The sequence below is a fragment of the Marasmius oreades genome, chromosome 11, assembly GCF_018924745.1.
Source record: "Marasmius oreades isolate 03SP1 chromosome 11, whole genome shotgun sequence".
In the NCBI taxonomy this organism is placed as follows: domain Eukaryota; kingdom Fungi; phylum Basidiomycota; class Agaricomycetes; order Agaricales; family Marasmiaceae; genus Marasmius; species Marasmius oreades.
This window is the reverse complement of record NC_057333.1, coordinates 2044853-2066900: the sequence shown is the minus strand read 5'-3', so window position 1 is coordinate 2066900 and position 22048 is coordinate 2044853. Positions and strand designations below refer to the sequence as shown.

Genomic DNA, 22048 nt, shown 5'->3' with positions numbered 1-22048 from the left:
AAAGATGGGCAGGTCTGATACAGGCAGTCACTCCAATGTGGAAGCGGAATTAAGGAGAATGACAACCACCTATCGTGCTTGCTTGCGTCCGGTAACATAGAGTAGTTATGGGAGGCCATTAGATTCTAGAAGAATCACTGGTACGTGAACTTCAATGTAATATCTAACATACACGCAACGATAGGAAACCGTAAAACAATTATATTGTCTGAAAGTTACAAGTTTGACTAGTATAACTACAGCTTGATATAGACTATGCACGAGTAGCAGTGGCTGCGGCAGCTTTACGGCGACGCTGCGTGTGAAGGGTATCCTTGTGCCCTTGTGGAGGGTCGGAGGAAGTGGATGTGTCGGTTTCACAGCGAGAAAAAATATGCCTAGTTTACGGTAGTCTCAGTGAGCAAAACTATAAGCTCAATCATACCAGAAAAGTACTTGCCTTCGCCCACCAGCCAAGAGCCCCTTGACAACCTTGTCGTCCTCGGAATTAGATCCAACATCTTCAAAGTAGTCAACAGTAGAATTGTATAGGCGGCCTTCGTAATTGAATGGAAGGTCGGAGCTCCAAGTACTGGCGTCCGAGAGTGAGAACCGAAGCTTGGCGAATAGCGCTGTTAGTTGGCGTGCAGGGAATAAATCAAGGAAATACTTACCAGAACGGAACAATAACCGATGCTACGGGGGGTTGGAGCACCCACATCCAGGATCTGGGTAACATTTTTCGTGCAGATGGACGACCACTCTTGATGCGTTTGGCAGGTGGCTCTTCGCCGTCATTCCTCTCTATCAGAAACTCGTCCACTGAGCCTGGCGATGTAGAGACCATGCGTGTGCATGGGTTTGGTGAAGGGGGGTTACACCGCTGAAGCGAGGAGAAGGAGAGGATGAGTGGTATTGAGGCATTAGGTATGTCACTGTTTGAGGGCAAGTTGGACAGAAAAATTGTCTGACTTGCGCTGTTTTATGGTCACGGCCTGTCATAACTTCCCGTTCTGGATTTTAGACTGTTATCATGCCAACGCCCACACCTCGCTAAACACAAATTTGTCATTTACAATAATTTTTTCTTGAATGAATCAGCTCGGGAACTCAAGTACTCAACTATCTGGGGTGGTTCCGTGTGGGAGCATACCGTGTATTCTCTTGCCGTCCCACACACCGTGTAATCTCTCGCCTCTTTCCTATGGCTCTACAGTATGTAACGTTCCCAGTCCCTTCCCAACGTCCATTCCAAATCAATAACGCGTTCGTCCTGTGTTCAAGTTTGGTTCAAGTTGAATAAGACGTGATCGAGAACGCTAATAAAAAAATGAATCATAGAGAACTTTAGGGTAAATTATGGACATAGTAACAAGTGCACTCACCAAATTCCAGAGTTTAGAAGTGACAGCTGCACGGTCTAGCTGGCTGTCGAGGGGGAGGCAATGGCGCGTCGCTGGCAATGGCGCTGACTAATTTCAACACTGGGGGGTTAGCCCACCTGATAGTCATATCGTATTGCTCATGGTCGCGACTCGCCATCCGCGAACCTGCAATACAACAGACTACACGGGACTACAACTAGACTACTTGACAGCGTACCGCTCGGCCAGCTCCTACGGCCTACACACATACGGGATAGACCTTGCTCATCCATTACAATGTCGTCCAATACCCGATCCAGAGTTGTAACCTGCTACAGTTGCAATGTCATGTTGGTAGCCCGCTGGGAGATAGGCATAATTAAGGTACCATTAGAGACGAACTTATCACCGATTAGCATATCGTAGAAGATCTTTATATGATTAGATTACTCACAAGTTTATACCGGGCTATACCGGCGTTTCCTCAATTTAGTGATGCGTCGTGGGAACTATCGACTCGCCTGAATTCAGCACTTGCAAGTCTCCCATCACTCAAACAGCTCACCTACACTTTTCACGGATTCATGATCTCCAGTGTCCCTCATGGGCATCCATCGAACTAAGTTTGGTCGCGAAATTGCAAAAAATGAACATGGTCGTCAGCAGAGTCGACATGATAGAGCTGATACCAATGATGAGCCTAATCTCATATTCTCTTGTAGCATTACCGAGTTGTCTGGCAAGTGCCTCGACATCACACCATACGCTTCTCCTTGCCGGTTTCGCATGCTTTCTTGTCTCTCTTTAGAACACGAAAATCGCCTGGATGTCTTCGAATTCGACCAGTTACCCTCAGGGGAATACTGTGCCGTCTCTTATGTGTGGAGAGGAGTACCGGTTCCCGACTACGTCGACTCCGGAACATTTACCGTTCGTGGTGCTGAAGATGGGGATCCCACTAGCTTGGATGTGCTTCGGGACATTGTCTGGGTAGCTGGTGAAGAGGGCAAAAAATATCTCTGGTTGGACCGTATCGGCATCGTTCAGTCAGACAAGTCTGACAAGGCATGGCAGATCATACAGATGTTCAACATCTATAAGGAGTCTACGTGTATCATCGTTCCCGGTGGCCTAGGGAGACTCGCGTTCTCAAATGATGATACGACATGCATGGACCGTGCATGGACCTTACAGGAAGCTCTGGCTCCAAAACGTGACGACGTTATTGTCCTCTATTCACAAAACCCTTCCCTGCAATTCGAAACGCATGTTGCATCCCTTTCGTTTACCGACACCAGGGAGAAACCATTACGATCAGGGAGAACATCTGTACCGGCTGCCTATATGACGCTCGATGATGTCCTCACGGTCGCGAAATACTCCATCCATCGGCCTTTTGGCTTCAACCAGGCGCACGCTCAACCGCTCATCGGCGCCCGCATAACGGGAGTCGGTCAACGTCAAGCCATCTGGCAATGTGCTCTCATGCGTACCTCATCTCGTCCTGTTGATATGATTTTCAGCGCCATGCATTTCTTTGGCATACTTCTGAATCCCAAAGAATTCGAGGACGATGATCGGCTAGGAGTAACGGTCAGATTTGCGCAAGGAATCCTGGAAGACTCACGAAAGGGTGTATTGGACGACTCGGACCATTGGTTATGCGCGTTGTATTTTATGGAGACGTCTCAACAAATGTCCACATTTCCCTATGTTTGCCACGAGGTCAAAATCAGTATCGGTGGTCCAGAGACTATCGTTCGGCGTCCCTCTAGAGGTACTTGAGAATGACTGGATGGGAGATTTCCCCGTTTGCTCGGGCGGCATGAGATATTTTGTGGACGCTACTTATGCGGCAATGAAGATGTTGACAGCACGAGACCTAGCGACCGCAGGGGTCCTCACGAGTAGTCTCACACTCAGACTCGGAATTCCCCGGCGATGGGCTACTCGGAATGCTAACTCTCGACAAACTATCAAATTCGAAGATTTCCTCCCTCAACATGCAGACTGACATTTTGGTCGAGCGAGGTGGGTTCGAAATCCCCGACTCTTAGTGCCAGTTGTTTGTTTTCCGGTGCTAGACAACAATTGAAGCTTCAGGATATGGGATGGAACTAGGATTCACTGACTTTCACCACTTTCTTTCCGGTTTCTCTTCTCCGTCTTGATCTCTGCGCCCTTACGAACAAGAATGCTTTATCTACACTGTGGAGTGTCTCAAAGGCATGCCATGGCGCTCCGTTCCGCTTCCCAGCCCTCTCTGTGGAAGCACGTTTACATCGATGGAAGAGGTGTATCTTCTAAGCTTAAGGGCCCTTTATCGATGCTTCGAACGATCACGCAAGAACCATCCTCACTTGAATCCACTGTCGAGGTTCTGAATTCGAAACTGAAGCTTACTGATGCGTTCGGAGCGAAGGAAGTTGTGAAATAGGTCACTATTCCCTGTCGAAATAATAGTGCAGATATCCATGATAATAGAACATATGTAGTACCCTTCTTGCTTTGACATTCTTCATCCTCTTAGTTTCCGCCGGTCCATCTGCGGAGAATTCTCATCAGTTCAGGAACGATTAGTGCGGTATTTGGAAAGCTTACACAGCTGGTCCAGGAATTGGGTATGGCTGAGATGGAAAAAAGAAATCAGTTGAAGATATGATATAGTTGACGAAAGCTGCACGCACCCCGGTGTCTGTTAAAGGTAGCGTAAGTAAACCTGCAATCGACCTCAGAAGGAAGGAAGGAATGCTTACTCGAGTAGATATCATAAACCATTCCTATAAGTAGAATGAATTAACAACCGTCGTTCCAAAATGGCGTACTGGAACTCACCTGGTGTGGTCGGAGTGTACGCTCCCGGGAATGACACGAAGGAAGTTGGGAAAGCGTTTCCACTACCAACAACGTCAACCTGAATGCAGGAGGGATATATTTGAACCCCAGGATATTGAGCGGCTGCCGATAAACGGTTTATTATCGCCACTTCGTCGAAAGGTCAGAACATTTACCAAAGTGGAGAGCAATACTGAAGTCCAGCGTTAGTACAACCAAACCAGGTACTACTAAAAAGAACTTACACTTCATGCCGAATAATGTATTGACCGGGCTTAAGATTTTTCGGGATGGTCACCTTGTAGATACCATTGTTAGCATCCAGTTTATCCGAAGCCGCCCAGACTCCATTAGAGTCCTTGCCGGACTCATCGATCTTGAACCATACAGCGCTACTTCCCGGCAACCATTTCGTGATGTCGCTGGGTGCACGAGCCATGTAAGTCAGCATGGGGCCCTGTCAATAGATCAGCGAAGTTTATAACTAGAAAGCCGTCAGAATACCGGTGATGGCTCTCACCTTGTGGTCTTCGGGCCAGAAAGTCCAGTTTAGAGTCAATTGAGAGCCAGCAGTGATTTTGGCCACCAGAGGTGCCGGTGTGGTCACGGACCCTTGAGCGGCCCAGCCATTGCATTGGATGCTGTATGAAGAACACAACAGAAATCAATCAACACTTCGGTGTATACAACTTTGAGTGAGTGCGACGTACTCAATCACACTCAAGTCTTGAACGGGACCTACAAACATCGGAGATGAGGACAATGAAAGTTCAAGGAAATTTTTTAACGTGAATAGATACCGTTGTCTGGAAATTTCCGAACGATACGTTCGGGTATCGGGGTCGTGTAGGGATCGTTGTAAGGTAACCATCCGGTGTATTTCGCCCCGTCAGCAGTGATTTCCTGGACGTATCCATGTCCTTGGACAGAGGAGATTATCGTCGAAAGCAGACAGCCGATGATAGCGTGCTTGAACATCTTTGGAAAAGGAAGTGAGTTCCAGTTTGAGAAGCAGGCATTTGTTCTTTTATACCTTTTCTATGGAACATATCGAGATTCAACTCCTGCTCGTAATACGTGATCCAGGCTGCTGGATCCATAACATTCATTCAGTCGTCCACTTGTACTCTTTCTAAACGGAAAATACGGAAAGATGTTGTGTAAGTGTTGTAAATGTTCCCCTTGCCCAATGGACTGGTATGACGGGGCCGCGCATGGTAGCTATCTTGGACATTACGGGAAACGTCCATCTATGTTAGGTGAACAAGAAGCACAACGCATATGCAGCATGCGAGTCGCGTCCTAACATAGCCCAAAGCGCTGATACTGCATAAGGACCTTGAGCCATGGTCCGAATTCGCCGATTGCAAGTCGTTTATCACTCCTTCATTGGATTAATGCTTGCTGTTGATCCTCGTGGTTATCCGCTCAAACTCTATTGCTTTGCTGTATGGCCTATTCGTTGTGCGGTGTTTTACATCTAGATTCGAGTGATAACGACTGACAGGCTTGTTATCGCACTTTTTCAACCGAAGTTTCGGAGTCGGTTTATCCAGAGTTCCTGATACCGCCATGCAAGCTCCGGTATGCGAGGACCTGGAACGAGAAATCATGACGATTGATGAAGCCAAAATCCGAGCAGAACACACCTCCCCTCAACATCGACTGCAGGCGTCCTCTCTTTGATTTACTTTTTCGCGATGTCAAAAGTCATCCAACTCAATCCCAGGTAGCAGACTTTGATGTAGGTAGAGGCCTGGAGGCAGAGTAGGAGGGTCGAGGAGAATCATTTACATGGTGTATGTGGGCCAGCGAAGGCCCGCTGGCAGGTACAAGTCCTAGGTCGTGACGGATGTAAGTGCAGATTAGACGGCCGCTCTGCAAAGACCGAGAAGGAAATTTACCTTGAAGCGAAAGATCAGAAAAAAACGTGTTGAAGAGAGTGAGAACGCGATAAACCGTTACCGGATCAGGCGTTATCTTATCTGTGTGATAAAAAGGGAAAGAAATTCACACAGTTAAGCGGACCAAAAAACAACTTCGCGAGATGAGTCCTTGGGAGTCGGGTTCGGTTTCCCGATCCATGTCATGTATCGACCATGTATCATCGATTCATCCCTCGTCGCGAACACATACAGTACTAACGATACATGATTCACTGAATTATAGTTATGGATCTAAATCGTTTCGGTCGGTGCTCAAGCGCTCAAGTTCAAGTCCAGGACCTTCGATTGGCATATTCAATTTCCGAAAATGCTGATCGCGTCCGATGAAGAAAAATCAATGATAGCTGAAGCTGCTGGGATGGTGGCAGTTGAGCAGAATTCGGGTGTGTGATATGCGTTATTAAGCCTCTCACTTTCGATGTAATGGAAACGAATACCATAGTTGAAGACAAGCTTATATCCTGAGATCTGTCACCGAATCATCATTCCACATTAGCCTGGATCCGGCTGGAAGTGAGAAATCAGGAAGAGGTGCTGCCAGCTCAAGAGCGGCATGAAGTGTAAAAGGCGCCGCCGCGTACACTGACCGTGCGTTCTATAACTGTGTTCGATCCTCGTTTAGACATCTAAAGCATTCTAGAGTTCAGGACGATGGAAACCACTAGCGACAGTTTTGTGAACGGATAGCCAGTGAGATCGTTTATATCAGCGGCAACAATGTACCGATCGTCCCGAACGAATCATCTTATATGGCCATTGCAGGAATATCCGAGCCTTCAATGGCTTCGAACGAGAACAGAGTCGAAGAGACGTGGTATCTCCAGGTCGCCAAAAAAGCGGATGGATTTCGAATGTAGAGGATGACGATAACGACGTTGTGTCCCGACAGAAGATGCTCTTCGCTAGTGCTCTTTCGAAGAGCTCGGAGGAACGTAAGGCAGAGTAGCGCAGTGAGAAGTAAATCGAGTATCTGGATTATACATATGACTGTTTATCGGACATCTGGTACACGCGGTTTTTTTCCGTCTTTTTCTCTTGGACTGTACATTTCGTATCGTAACAGGTCCTTTCACCCGTCCTTCAGTAGAAGGCCATGTAGCTGTCATAGCCAATGTCGTTCTGAACACCGTCAAGTTAGTCAATGGAGAGAATAAGCAACCCAATCTCCTCACCAGGTATCCACCGTTCTGAGGCCTGTAGGGTAGGTGATGGATCAGCAACTGCACCTCGAAGCCGAACTGGTGGAGCTTACTCAAAGAAGACAATGTCAGCATGGTCCTTGGTGAGGGTGAAGTTGTAAGCATGGGCCGCATCTCCAGCCTTGTTGACACCAAGCATAACTCCACAAAAGATGGCGAAGCCCTGCGCGCACGTTTAGCCACTAACATGCCGATTGGGAGTGACTTACATTAGCCTTCCAGGAGTCGGCGCCCCACTTCCCAACGGCGGCCTTCATGGCTTAAAACAGGAGGTCAGACTGCGGGTTCGGGCGATCCGACGTGTAACTCACCTATAGCGAAGTCATCGCAATCATAGATTTGCTCACGCCATTTGCTACCAGGAAGACCGGAGTTTTTCCAAATCTGAGTGAAAGTAGCGTTAGGGAGGACAAGATATCTGTGAGTATTGCCGTATCGTATTAGTGGGTCGTAGAATCCATTAAGTATGAGTAGCATACTCTCCATCGAGGATGTATCCTCTGTAAGTCCCGTGAATGTGAGGGTTTCGCGCGATAGCCGCTTGGGCCTCCGCGCTGGAGACGCTCATCCTATTGAAGTACCATTTCTGGTGAGGGTTACCTTCATCCCAAGTGCCGGTCCATCCAGCAATTTTGGCCCCATCAGAGCTGTCGCTGTAAACAGAACACGATGAGGGGTGTAAGGAGTAACAAGGTAAGTTACATACCCATTGACAAGATCGACGAAGGCTGTATAAAAGGATATCAGCGCAATAACTTACAAGGGAGGTCGACGATAAAGCTCTACTTTTACTTCCGTAATTCTGGATCCTGTGAAAGCGGTGAATGCCAGAGGGAAGCCAGCACATTGTTTCTTACTTGTAGCTCGTACCGTCGCTCGACTTCTTGATGGTCCAGAGCTGGTGGGGATTGGTCGTAAAGGCAGTTCCTTGCCAACCATTGACTGCGGTGCCCGCTTCGGAAGAACCTGGCTAATCGTGAGGACCATATGTGCAAGATAACAAAAGCTGCGTGCCGTTGTAGAGATCCATGTAGGTACCGCTGAACAGGTTGCAAAGGGTAAAGGTATCAGCAAGGTTGGGGATTGGTTCAGCAAGCCAGAGCTGATGCCAGTTGATCGTGTCTGGTGTAAACTGCCAGCCAACGATAGGTGTGCCTGCCAACTACATGAGCTATAAGACGGTACAAGCGATGGCGGTGCTGACCGTCACTGGAGCTGCCTGGAAATAACAGATAAAGTCGAGTACATCAAGTCGAATGGAGTGAAAATGTACCGTCTTTGAGATCAATGGCACTGGGAACCCCAGCATTCTCGATGTGGTCTATGCCAACGATGAAACAGTGACAAGGAAAGAAGAGGATTCACTAACAAATTCCGCGTCGCAGAGACATTGTCAGTTAGTTACGAGTAATGGAGGCTTGGAACTGAGAGTCGTTAAGAAACGATAGTATTCAACAGTGGATAGGTATCGAGCTAAATAGAAAATGAAGGAGCTGTTGGCTTTGGTAAGCTTTTTAGATTCGTTCAAAAATGGTATCAGACCTTGTATTCCAAAAAGCAATTCCTGTGGGTTCGATGCAAGACTCCTGTCGAAGTAGGTTGAGGTTACCTGTCAGTCAGAGCTAGGCTCCTCAATATTGTCCCTGAACTTGATCCCCGGCTTCGCAAGGTTTAACCAAGGTCCCCCAGCCCAGCACCCTTCCGAGCTCCTAGTGCTCTCTGAGATGCTCTTTACTGTTGATTGCTCTCAGAGATCCCGAGGATTGTGTATCTTTCCAAGTTCCCGATCCACGGATACACTCCTTCTACTTTTCACTTGTGGCCCGTCAGTGTCGGTGCTACCGTAAGCGTTCCTGCTCGCGTATCCATCAGGTGAACAGTGAAAATACCTCGCGAAGAGCCTCGGATGGGATCCCGTTTAAATGCGAAGGACATCAAGAACGGGTGGTCAACGGTCAATTCTCTGAACTGAACAGCTAGACTGTGCACCTGTTCAGTCCAACATATCCGCTGAACTGACAGCTAGACTGCACCTTTTTGGTTCAACATATCCGTGTATTCTCTCAACTGGCAGCTAGACTGCACCTTTTTAGTCCAACATATCCGTGTATTCTTTTGGCTCACAATTGCCCAATTCAGTGCCGGATATCGCCTACCAGGCGATGAACTGCGGGTTTGCTATCGTCCTTCAACTAGCAGCTAAGTTGGTCAGCGTTTAGTTGAGTCAGAGTTGAATGTTCGTGTTCTGAGTAGTTAATCGAAATCAGCGACCGAAGGCAGGTTTCAAAGTTGTACAGTACCTGAGCGCTCCAGATCCCACCGATTCGTATCCGAAGTTTCGGGTAGCATGGTGGGAGATGATGTACTGTAATCACCGTTTCCGTCTCGTCGACATCGATAAGTATCGTAGCTTCCCCTTTGATTATGCTAGTTCTCGTGCTTTGTTTATCCCCATTGGGTCCCCGCTGTCGTCGATTCTTCTTGATAGGTATACTATCGGCGAACAAATCCATGTCAATACACGTTATGCGTACATGAAGGGGGTTATCACGCCTTTGAGTGATGTCTTCTAAACTTGTAGGCGTGTCGCATGTTCAAGTTCGTTTTGCGGCGTCATTGGGTGCCTATCCATAGGGGTTGTTTCTAGATTTTGTTCTAGGTTTCGGTGAGTTTCGGTGACAAACGGTAGGCGGAAACAAGTGTACCTGACAGATTCTTGGCAGCAGAAGTTTCTATGCACTCTTTTCAAGAGAGGTGGCATGCTGTGTGAATATCCCGACCCCTCGAGCACGTAGGTCCCAGAAGTTGTCGCGGTAGAAGGGGGTCTTTTGTAGCGGGAGGGTGGGCCAACTTTTTTGTCCATCTGAGTCTCTGAAGGTCGTGCCAAAGTTGAAAGAGCACAGCTATAAAATCGGCATTAGTCGGTGTAGCACACAGCTGTCAAAGAAGCTGTCGTCCGAAAAAGGCAGTCCGTCACGTTCTGGAGTTCGGGTTTGTTCGGCTTGGCTCGTGATCCTGTCGAAACGGCCTACACAAATCCCTGAAATGTGTGGCTGATGATTTGCTTCCATTTTCCAGTACTCAATTTGCCAACTCGTCAGGGATAGGTCTGTCACGGGCCTAGCTATAATGCTCTGACCACTTCTAGTGAAGCCTGTCATTCTGAGGCGGCATAGTCATTGCCGGTCATGGCTCGTCAGATGGCCGGGCATCACTGGCAAGTGAAGGTTCCTGATGACTCGGACCGATGGGCCGTCCCCCCCGTAAGTTCCCTCCCTTTTCCTTTCCTCTCACTTACAGTAACTTAGTTATGAGTGCTGTAGGGCTACTCAGGGTTCTATAATTGCCGAGTTTCAATCTTTCTCAATAATGATTGAGCCTCTCACTGTCATTGCTCCGGACGGTGCAAGTTTGGCGTACGAGATTCAAGGTTCTCAATGGATAGGGCGAGCTTCTGCCCATCGGAATGACCTCTTTGAGAGGTGATTGGGAGAGGTTGGCCAGTCCTCTTGTTGCTCATCGACCAGGTATGTTTATCTACCTTTTCATCATTTTGCTTCTCGGCTGAACGTTTGTCAGTCTTGATTTACGACCATCGGTAACGCAAGCCGCTGTTTTTAAGATCTCCGTGAAATTGACGTACACAGAGGAATGGGTGATTCGACCTATTCAACACCGAGCCGGAAAGAACGGACAAAATTTCTGAGTCGCACATACGTATACTTCGTCAACACCTTCGGCAGTGAATTCATCCACAATCCCGTTATTTAAATATCAAGCTCGGATGTATATGAAAGGCCATAGTATGAAATTAACCATTTTTCATCGATAATGTTTAGTATAGGTCAATAGGGAAACAATGCCTGTCAAGTATCTTGGGGAGCTGTTTCGTTTTAGAAATGAGAACCATATCTGATGAATTAGAACAGTCTGTCGAGAATGGCATCCAAACCAGACTTCGGCGACAGAATACCAAAATGTGTGCCAGGGAGGTCGTACTTCTCCACGCCTATGACATAGAGGTCGAGATCGAAATATGCAGAGCTACCAGCCGCGTATGGTTGAGCTGAAACACCATCAAGTGCGCGGACCAAGACCGTCCTCTTTGCAGGCCATGCAACCGTCAACCTTCCACCGGCTTTAGCTTCCGCCTGGAGGAACTCTTTACCACGACGGCAGCCCATCAAGATATGGGAAACGTAGGCAGTGCAGAATCGAGTAATCCATTTAGGGCCGTTTCCACCCTCTTTCGCACGTTCGAAGTGATCCTCAAATTGCATACCAAGGTCATCCGAATTGTCCAAAGTGCCACTGGACACCATATCATTCACGATTCCTATGATCTGAAGGGCAATTTCAATAAGAATATGAAAGAATCGAATGCAAAATGTAAACTTACATCGTTTCGAATGCTTCCATCGTGGATTCCGTTCAAAGCGTGAGCCTGGAAAGATGGTTTCTTGAACAGGGTAGGTGACCCGTCCAAAAGAACCAAGGCCTCAACAACTTCGCCTTGCGCCGTTAGCATTTCTGCAATGTCGAGCGCTAGACATGTTCCAAAAGAGAATCCACCAAGTCGGTAAGGTCCATCAGGCTGCTTCTCCCGAATCTTTCTGAGATAGAACTCGGAGAGCTGTCGCAAGGTACCAGTGATGGGAGCTTCCGGAGTGTCCTGAACACCGTAGACAGGATAGTGGGCCTTTTGAGCTGCTTTGACGAGGACAACAACACCACCACCAGCACCGTGCATCAGGAAGAGCGGTTTACCCTCGGTAACGTTGTTCAGACGAACGATGGTTTGATCGAGATCGGCTTCATGGACGTTGGTGGTCTGCTCTTGATCAGATGTAGACTCGGCTTTGGCGGGGTTGTTGACAGCGGCTGCCTTCTGTTCTTCCTGGAGCTGATACAGTCTCGCAACTGGAGACAGTCATAAGGATCGAAGTAGACTGGAAATAGGGCCGATGGTCCTCACCAGTCATTGTTTGACTCAGAAGTTGTAATTGGGTCACCTCGACGCTGAAGTAAGTCTTGAGGATTCCGCTGAGACGGACCGACGTCAATGAATCCAAACCGTAGGTTGAAAGAGGAATGTTGTCTTCGACGCGGTCAATTTCGAGCGACAGCACGGAGGCGCAAGCCCCAAGGATCGTTTGCTCGACTTTCCCATTTGAAGCTAAAGCGTCTGAGTTTTCTTTCACCAACAAGTGCCTCATAGCGGCTTGGTGGTAATCGGGAACAGCAACTGGAAAAATTGAGCGTTTGATGGGGGGTCTTCATGTGAGCGGCACTTACTTTCCATGATTTTCTTCCAGTTCGTCTTCGGGATGTAGACAGGCTGGTATGCTGGGGTTCCAATTGTCCAGATAGCATCGATACAGTGCATAGCGCATTTGATTGCGGTCATACCAAGGTCCTTGTACTTGTCTAGTGCAGCGCTGCGAGCATTACCTGTGGGTATGCTTCGCACGAAAACACCTCCATCAGTCTAGAAACAGATAGCAAACAAAGTCAACGTCGAATGTATTATCAGGATTGTAAGAAAACGCACCAAGGGTGGAACTGTGACCGAAATGCAGTTAGGAATCTTAGCACCCATCGCCTCCATCTCTGTTTGTGCGGCAGCATAGTTGACTTGTCCAGGAGATCCGCTGACAGTAGCCATTGAACTAGTTAGCACCAGGAAGTCGAGTTTCTTGGGATCAACAGCATCAAGGAGGACACGAAGGCCTTTGATCTTGACATCGTACACTAAATAACGTGGTTGAGAAGAATGTTTGATCAAGTCAGGAAGTAAATATACCTTTCTTCCAGTCTTCCTCTGTGGTGAGGTTGAGGAAGAGGGCATCATTGAGCCTAACAGCAACATAGAATATGCCTGCAATGTTGGGGAGGGTGGAGAACAAGGTCTTCGTCTTGGCTTCGTCAAGACAGTCAACTGCAACAACATCAATAGTAACTCCGGTCTGCTCGCGCAGGAACTTAATGATCCTCTTCTCTTTAGCAAGTCCTCCGTTCGCGAAAGCCTGAATGACATGAAGAATCAATAATCATCGCTGTATTGCAATGATGGACTTGCCTTGTCACCGGAGCGTGAGGTCAATACGACATGCCGAGCTCCACCCTCCACCAAACATCGGGCAATATTAACACCAAGGCCGCCAACACCACCGATCACAACATAAGATGCACGCGGATCAAAGGCGTTGGTACCCCGTAGCCTTCCTGGTTTGTACACTGTCATGCCCTGCGGAAGCGTTTCGAAATCGAGAAGGATCGACATGTCCTTGTAATCAGCAGCTTTCGAATGCGCAAGTTTGAGAGCATCGACCTGGAAAATAAGCGAAGATGGTGATATCCGTGTCATGGTTTGTCGGGAAATAGTCTGCAGCGCGTGTTCCAAAATATTCTCCTCCCCAGAGAAGAGACGATCGAACCCAACCGATTTGAAGCGCTGCCCAGAATGGATGCGTGAGGGATATTTATCTCCAATCTGGATGAGCGTCCCTCGTCGAGCAAGTCTTTCAACCGACTCTTCTAAAACAATCGGATCGTTTCCAAAGTTGAATATGAAGTCGGCACCTTCTGAGGACCACCTTCGAACTGCGTGAGACCAGACTTGAACATTGCTAGATCCGAGAACATTCTTGTGGGGTATGTGATGGGAAGCGGGATCGGAAACTGTGACGAAGGTGTCGAAGTTGCGCTCTTGGAGGTAGGCAAAGGTGGCCATAGCGGCTGGAGAGCAATCCCCAGCGTGAAGTATGACACGGGCACCAATCTTGGCGTGAGCCAGGGATTCGACAACAACGGAAGATGTGAACGCTAAGCGTCCAGCAAGGGCTGCAGCGAAAGGAAGACTCATGCGGTCAGGCACAACTGAAATACAGCCCTGAGGACAGACGACGTAATTTCCATTGGGACCAGGTGTGACCCCCATAACTCTGAGAAGTCCGTTAGAAAAAGAACTAAGCAAACAGAATGCCCTATCTCACCTCATTCCGATCAAGGACTTCTTGACGTTTGCTCCAATAGCTTCAACCTTTCCAGAGAACTCAGAGTGGCCTGGGATAACACTCGAGAGCGCGATAAACGAGACAGAGACTTGGACATCTTCAGCATCCAAAGGACGGGGAAAAGCTCGCCAAAAGTCGGTGTCATTGAAATGCAAAGGCTTTGCGCTTGCAAACTCCGTTTCCGGCCCACCAGGCCCTGCTACGACACGTGGCACTCGCATGTTCCCTTCCTGGTCGACCATGACCTCCGCATCAACCCATTGCAACGGAATGAGTTGATTGCGAATGTAGTCCTCCTGAGTTGAGGAATTCCATGAAGTGGGAAAGAGAATAATGTAGATCTTCCAAAGCCCAAACTCGTGTCTGAGGGATCGACCGAGTCCCAACAAGGTCGCATTGATAGTTTCAGTGTTAGTGTACAACCAAACCTTCAACGGAACAGTGGAATCAAGGGTGGAAACATATTTCACCAGTCTAACCTCATCTCCTGCAAGGAAGCGACGAATGATGGTGTTGGGCGGGAGCGCATGACAGAGAGAAGGCGAGGAGCGGCGAAGATCTTCCTGGACAATGGCAGACAATACAGGAGTGGAGGGCTTTTGTTTGCTAGGGGAGAATAGAGCGGGGATTCCTAGCCTCTTCAGTAACGAGTAGCGGTCATGGACGGAGACTGTAGCTGGTGGCCGCTGATCAACGAGGTAAGAGGCGGCAGAGGAAGGTGTGGTCAGGGACGACAAAGAGAGTGAACGCAAAGGTGATGAAGAACAATCGTTTTCGAGCAGCGGAGTCGATTGACCAGATGTATTTTTCAGGGCCGTCTGCGTGGTTTGAGAAAAGAAAGACATGTGAGAAACGGTAACTCCTCTGGTAGTGAGAAAGAGACTGTCGGAGAAACCTGAACTTCGCAAAGTTCGGTTCCACTCCGTCTTGCTCAAGGAACAGTGTAAGGCATCCCGGTGCTCGAGAACACCAAACCATTCCTGGAATGATCCGAAAATAAAGTCCATCCCTACAGTAATGTAAGTACGAGACGAGACAATGAGAAAATATGAGATACGAACAAATGCTTCCAACAGCACCGGAGGCAAACGAGTTTCCGTCCAGCTCAATGATCGCCAAATGACCACCAGGAAGTAACAATTCGCGAAGGATGGTGAGTGTACCGATAATGTTTGGCGTGGCATGGAGAACATCGAAAGCAACAATGATATCGAAACTGGCAGGATCAACGTTTTGCTCTTCCAACGGCTTGTTGAGATCAAAAGCGACAGGGACTATCGTGTTCCACGGTGACTTGGCAGTTGCCTCTTGGGCAAGAGAGATCGAAATGTCGGAGCAGACGTAATCAACGTAGCAGTGTTCCAGTTTCGCGTCGAGGAGAGCATGGCCCAAGAGAGAAGTGAATCGACCAGTACCTGCACCGACCTATACAGGGACTTAGTTGAAGTCTGGAGGATGAATAAAAGAATACTTACCTCAAGAACACGGACAACACGCTTGCCAGCATCAATGGCACTCTTCACTAACTTGACGAATTCCTTGACGGTCTCATCGAACACGTTTCCAATGAACGGTGGGTGCTCATAGATTCGGCTCATCAAGTCATCTCGAAAGAGGATATCGACGGCGGCCTTGGAATTGACGAAGATATCTAAGCGGAGCTGTTAGAGTTGCAAAGAGGGGTAATAAAATACCAATCGTACCAGTCTGACGTTCTCCAACTCGCTGTGTGAGTTCGAATAGAGAGGGGTATTTCTCTTTCAGAACAGTTGATACATCCTCCATCTTTTTTGACAACGTCGTGGACAATCCGGAGGTCCTTTCAAGTGCCCAGGCCATGTATCGTTTGCGATCCGGAAGTGGCGTTGAGAAATCGGGAGGAAGACGACTTGAAGGCGGCTGTGAGTCTAACAGGTTCCAGGAAAAGGCATGAAGACAATTACCTAAGGGCTCTCGCGGTGTACCCAAGCGCTAGCTTGTCCAGTGAATCGAGCAGTTCTTGAATTTCAGCAGTCTGGTCGTCGTCGAGTGTTACATGCCCTCGAATGCGAGACTGAGGGAGGGCTCGTGGCTGCCAGATCATGCTGAATCGTTCAGAAACCTTAGGGTGGTCTTGCTGAACCAACTCGAAATGCAAGCCTTTTTTGATGGGTTAATTATCGAGAAATTGCGAGCACAAGGATCAATCCACCTTCAAACGTAAAGACAACATCGTTGTTGTCATTCAGGACGTAACAGTCCAAGGTCCAGGACGAGGGGGACCAATAGGCGAGGACAGCATAAACATTGAATTCATCCGGGAAGACCAACGGGTCAGTGCTTCCATCGTTTCTGAAACCACGAGCCAAGGAGTGGGGCAACTGTGAATATATGTAAGTAGTCGGTCGGTATCCGACTACTTGGAACTCACCATGAATGTTCGTTCTACGTTCCCAACATTAACGTGATCGTAAAGCTATTTTTTGAGCCCTATGAGAAGCCGCAAACAGGTAAGGATAAGGAAACGAACCAAGTTCCAGCTGATACCAGACTGTGAAACGGCCGCGAAATGACAATGAGAGAAAGACGGTTCACGGGAGATTAAGCACTCGCCTGAAAAACAGCATCCATCAGCGCAGGGTGGAAAGCATAGCCAATCCGAGTCAATGTCTCCCCATGGCCCTTAATCCTGACGATAGCCTCATTTTCGTTCACAGAGATCTTTTGGATACGACGGAATCTAAAAAGGAAACCAATCAGAATCAACTCTCCCACGTATTAGATAATCAACTTACTCGGTTCCAAATTGAGCAACTCCCTCCAGTTCTTCGTACACTGCGTCGTGCCCGACAGTCGTCTTGCATCGAGCGATAACTGCATCCACATCAATGTGAGTAATACCACCTGGACTGATCTCTGGCTTTCCATAGCCGAGTTTTCCGTACGCGTGTAAATTATCAAACTCGGGTTCAGAACGGGTCCAAGTCAAGTCACCCTGCATGCTTTCTGCAGACAAGGAAAGTTAACAGCGAACATCAAAGACAAAGGAAAGACACCCACGAAGGGAGCTCGAAGATCTTACACTCCACTTATTTCCGTCCTGAGACACTTTCAACGTAGAGGCTGGTACGTTACCATCGAGGATAAACGCAGATTCGAACCGGCAGTCCCAAACAGAAGTGACATCGGGGAATTCAAGAGCCATTTCAATGTATGCAGCAGCAGGAATCAGGTTCTAGAAACTGATAGTCAGTAGATGAAAATGAACGGGGAAAAACTGAACGGGGAAAAACTGAACATACAGATTGGTCGATAACGTGGTCTGCCATCCAATCCTCGGGAAGTCGAGGACTGACACGGAGTCGTTCACTGTTGAGTGGTCTTTCGGCAGGAAGCAGTTTGTGCAAGTAACTGGGAACACGATGTCCAATTGGGAAGTACTTGGGCTGGAAGGGGTATTTCGGTTCTTGAATCTTCTCCGGGGGACACCCGTTCAAGAGTGCAAAGTTGACCTAGTGGTAGCGGTAAGTATAATGTTGCAAATCCAATGAAGGGAAAGATCTCACCGAGTTGACACCACACACAAGGAGGTTACCAAGCGAATCGTAAAGGGTATCGAGTTCGGTAGGAGGACGAGATCCGGGTTTGATGTGGCGTGCCGAGGGTGGTCGTTTGCTCCCGGGAACAGATTCAACTGCACCCATCTGTTTAATGTACTGCATGATACCGAGCATTAGATCGATTTCAGAACAATTCAAAGTTATATAGGAACATACCGAAGACAAGACAGGATGAGGAGCAATTTCAAGGAAAACAGTCGACTCTCCGTATTTCTCCATGATCTTCGGTATCGCATCACAGAAGCGTACAGGTTGGCGAAGGTTATTCCACAGATAATCGACCGTGTATTCAGTAGTCACAAACTCAGCCGTGACAGTGGACATGACAGGAATCTTCGGTCTGTGAGCACCAGGGTATGAGGCAAAGATCCTGTAAAGCTCCTGGCGGTATTGCGCCTCGCAAGCATTGACATAAGGTGAATGAACTGCAGTCCCGACACGAAGCTTGCGTGCAAGTACCCCAGAGATCCACGTGTCAATGTATTTCGTCAATTCGTCGACTAGATATTCGGCACCAGAAACACCAAAGTCGGTAGGACTATTGCGAGCAGCGATATGGAGCGTGTCGGTAACACCAGCCTTGGGGTTATCGGATATAGCAATAATGGTGTCAATGTAGTCTTGAACTGTTGCGCTATCGCAACCAGAAAGAGCGACCATGGCACCGCCGATGTTGTCGACGACGCAAAGGGCACCACCTCGAGCAATAGCGATCTTAATGACCATCTGCGAAAGAACAGCTCAGTTAGGATGCTTTTGAATGGTACTGCTAAAGCAAAACTCACGTCTCGGGGCATTGCACCACTGGCGTAAAGAACTGCAGTTTCACCGATGGAGTGGCCGACAATTACATCTGGCTTGAGACCAAGATGAACCAATAGATCGTAAAGAGCAATCTGGAAGAAGGCAATACTGATAGAGATTGCATCAGCGGGCCATGTCAACGATTTCGCGAGAATCGAATCCTTCGGCGGGTCAGGAAGGAACAGACCAGAGTTCGCGAGGAACGATTTCCCCGTATACTCTGTGTGGACCTTGTCCGATGCAAGGATACTCTCACGGAAGACCGAATACTTCATGAATAAATCACGACCTTGTTGCCAGTGTTGAGGACCTCAAAGGAAACAAAAGCTTAGCATTCGGCCTGATGCAATGATGTGAGATTGACTTTACCTTGTCCTGAGAAACAGAACACTAGAGGAACAGCTCGTTTATTAACCATGACAGGTTCCGTAAACTTGGCTTCGGCAAGTGAATCCGCGACAGCGAAGGACCTCCAGCTCATTTGGCGAGCACGAGATCCAAGATGCTCCGAGAGTGATCCAGGATCAACCTTCGTATACTCGGCTTTGTAACTTTCCACTAAGGAGTTTACGCTGCGTGGAGTAAGTCCACCAATAGCGAACAGATAAGGGGCCGAGTTCAGCGAATGGTAGTCTGGAAGAATCGGTCTGGCCTCGTGTTCGCGAAGGACAGTATGACCACAAGAGCCTAAAGAGCCATAAGTTTCAGTATTGATGTAACCCGAACATATATCAGAACTGACCTCCAAACCCGAAACTAGAGATCGACGCGATAAGTCCTTGATTGCGGTCGTGGGGAACAAAATCTTCCACGGCGAGAGGCACACGAAGGTTGAACTTTTCAAAGTTGATCCGGGAGGAAGGTTTCTTGAAATAACCGTTGGGCAAAATTTGCTTCTGTTCCAGCATCATCACGACCTTCATGGAGGGTCTCGCTCAGCTTCAACTAGTAGGGACACCAACAAAAGCTATTACCTTCACGATGGAGCTAATGTAAGCACCCATTTCACCATGACCGACGTTACTTTTGACTGAACCGATCACAATCTCTCTGCCTTCACGACCTTCGGAGAAACAGGCACCAGCAGCATTAGCTTCGATCTGGTCACCAACTATCGTTCCTGTGCCGTGAAGCTCGATAAAGTCGGCCTGGCTTGGCACTAGGCCTGCGTCAGCGTAGGCATTCTTGATTGCCTAGAATACGGAGTCAACTCTTTATTCTAATCCCAGGCATGCAAGAGAAATCACCTGAGTCTGAGCATCGGGACTAGGAGTTGTCAAAGAGCCCATCAATGAGCCGCAAGACGTCAAAGCTGAACCAACGAGAGTAGCCAAAACTCGATCGTGGTCTCTAACTGCAAAATCATGACGTTTAATCACCACTGCACCCACTACGAAAATACAGACGAATCAGTACACGAAGAAGCAAAAAGCAGAGAAAAGTACACACCAACGTCACCACGCGCGTATCCGTTGGCATCTTCATCAAAAGACTTGGAGATACCATCCGGACTCAAGACACTCAGTTGACTGAAGGAGGACGTTTCAAGAGGGCTCATGATAATGTTGACACCTGCAACGACCGCTTGGTCACATTCCCCATTTCTGATAGCTTGTACCGCGAGATGCATCGCAGTAAGACTGGAAGAGCAAGCGGTGTCGACTGGCAGAGATGGTCCGGTCATATCGAAGACGTAGCTGATACGATTAGCGCTAATAGCGAGTGAAGTACCGGTCATGTAGTACCTACAACAGATTTGTTAGTGATGAAGGCCTTGATTCTGGACGACATCTGACTTACGCTCCAGCCTCAGTAATGTCAAAGTCGAAGGGAGGTCCACCCCCAGCTGCATTGAGGTCGTTCATTAGCACGACGAAAGGAAGTCAAGAATAAATCCAACATACCACAACCGACATATACACCTGTATTCGTTCCACGAAAGTCGACGCCGCTGCGCTGCAGAGCGTTAAATGCTTGGTGTAGCCTTCAAAAAGCAATGGCATTTGATCCCTGAAATCTTTCCAAGAGATGATTACTTACGTCGAGAGTTGTGTGCAAGACATTTGGGCCGCTTCTGCAGGCGTAATACCAAACTCTTGAGGATCACCAACGGTCTGCGAAACGTGGTGAGCACAAAGTCACACGAGGAAGGTAGAACTTCTCACGAAGTTCGGGATGTACCCTCCCTTAGTCTGGCAAGTATAGAAAGGATTGAACAGAATGTACATCGCGGCTTAGCATGAAAACCTACAGTGAGAATCTTCCCCGGTTGGGAACCATGATACGCCTCGGCGTTCCATCGATCCTTTGGGACGACGATAATGCCGGATCCACGAGCCTTCAAGAACTCGTAGAATTCCGCAGTATCCAATCCATCGTCGACACCGCCTGGAGCAGAAATAGACATTCCTAAACAGAGAAAAAAATTGTAGCCCAAGTATGACCAGACTGGATAGCACACTAACCAACGATAGACATGGCATTAGGATTGGGATTGGTGTAGCTGGGACGAGATTTAGAGAGCGGAACTGAAGCCATTATCGATGGCTGCCGCGCTGACGCGTCGGTGAAGTTTGGGCTGTTCGAAATTGCAAAGACTCCGTAGCAAAGGAGCTCAGTGGACAAGGTGTAAATCCGTTGAGCTTCTTATAACGCTGCACAGTCCTTCAGCGCATCGAGACCTCTTATTGCCGTACTAAAACATAGCCTGTGCGGTCCAAGAAGAAGTTAGAATGGAAGTAATTGGACACTTGCTGCGTTACCTGCGACTCACTTTTAATTTTTTGCAAAAAGCGGGTGCGCGACTAGGTTGACATTCTTTCACGACCATGAACTGGTCCAGTATCATTCCGACCCAGCTCGATTGAACGTTGAATTGCAATGAGATGAATAGGTTCGTCATCGCTTGTTAGTGAAAGAAGTGAATGGACGTCGACTAGTATGCATGAGTTGCATAAGTTCGAAGTTGACGGGAATAAAGCCGCCGGTTTCTCATGTCACACGATCACGCTAATGGTCCGGAAGGCTCGTTGCCTTCCCTAGCCGGCCCGCGTGATACTTGATGTAAATTGCGTGATCGAGCTGTGCATTGGTACGTAGGCCTCTGACTATTTTACGTGGAATCAGTAGTCCATCGACAAAAGCTTTGCAAAATACAGAGTATTCGGCTAGCATGCCGGGGCCGGAAGTAGTCAGCCCCTGGAAGTGCTTTACCATTTTTGGCATGTTTGGGAACATCTAGAGGTGGAAAGCCCTTCGGCACCTCGGCAACGCATGACATATTTCGCCAAGGGCCTGGACGTGTTA

At 48.2% G+C, this 22048-nt stretch overlaps 4 protein-coding genes across 4 annotated transcripts; 1 reads left to right on the top strand and 3 right to left on the bottom strand.

The window, feature by feature from the left end:
- Positions 1–1946: 1946 nt before the first annotated feature.
- On the top strand, positions 1947–3128 carry E1B28_003456 (uncharacterized protein; the record flags this gene model as incomplete). The annotated part of the gene is made up of 1 exon (XM_043160439.1): positions 1947–3128. The coding sequence occupies one exon, from the start codon at positions 1947–1949 to the stop codon at positions 3126–3128; it is 1182 nt and encodes a 393-aa protein (XP_043002396.1).
- Positions 3129–3869: 741 nt separating this feature from the next.
- Positions 3870–5156, bottom strand: E1B28_003455 (uncharacterized protein; the record flags this gene model as incomplete). The annotated part of the gene is made up of 10 exons (XM_043160438.1): positions 3870–3888; positions 3945–3970; positions 4031–4038; positions 4100–4123; positions 4179–4301; positions 4355–4371; positions 4424–4635; positions 4699–4819; positions 4889–4916; positions 4979–5156. 10 exons carry the CDS (start codon positions 5154–5156, stop codon positions 3870–3872), a joined length of 756 nt encoding a protein of 251 aa, XP_043002395.1.
- A 2048-nt stretch (positions 5157–7204) lies between these two features.
- Positions 7205–10261, bottom strand: E1B28_003454 (uncharacterized protein; the record flags this gene model as incomplete). The annotated part of the gene is made up of 18 exons (XM_043160437.1): positions 10029–10261; positions 9877–9978; positions 9624–9816; positions 9409–9568; positions 8866–9304; positions 8693–8796; positions 8597–8644; positions 8528–8542; positions 8338–8478; positions 8181–8289; positions 8110–8132; positions 8030–8051; positions 7803–7976; positions 7635–7741; positions 7533–7582; positions 7377–7486; positions 7297–7318; positions 7205–7243 (listed from the first exon to the last, which is right to left on the bottom strand). The coding sequence occupies exons 6-18, from the start codon at positions 8712–8714 to the stop codon at positions 7205–7207; spliced, it is 882 nt and encodes a 293-aa protein (XP_043002394.1). The 5' UTR covers positions 8715–8796; positions 8866–9304; positions 9409–9568; positions 9624–9816; positions 9877–9978; positions 10029–10261.
- A 982-nt stretch (positions 10262–11243) lies between these two features.
- Positions 11244–21700, bottom strand: E1B28_003453 (Type I Iterative PKS; the record flags this gene model as incomplete). Its single annotated transcript, XM_043160436.1, has 34 exons — positions 21516–21700; positions 21208–21449; positions 20994–21151; positions 20908–20934; positions 20783–20856; positions 20647–20726; positions 20543–20588; positions 20192–20487; positions 19990–20132; positions 19717–19935; positions 19485–19659; positions 19112–19429; positions 18724–19052; positions 18095–18664; positions 17885–18034; positions 17621–17830; positions 17379–17553; positions 17114–17324; positions 16932–17058; positions 16849–16869; positions 16750–16794; positions 16531–16699; positions 16283–16478; positions 16043–16227; positions 15815–15990; positions 15401–15764; positions 14319–15348; positions 13403–14267; positions 13127–13349; positions 12875–13074; positions 12619–12811; positions 12299–12568; positions 11723–12243; positions 11244–11666 (listed from the first exon to the last, which is right to left on the bottom strand). The coding sequence occupies exons 2-34, from the start codon at positions 21278–21280 to the stop codon at positions 11244–11246; spliced, it is 8262 nt and encodes a 2753-aa protein (XP_043002393.1). The 5' UTR covers positions 21281–21449; positions 21516–21700.
- Positions 21701–22048: the final 348 nt, after the last annotated feature.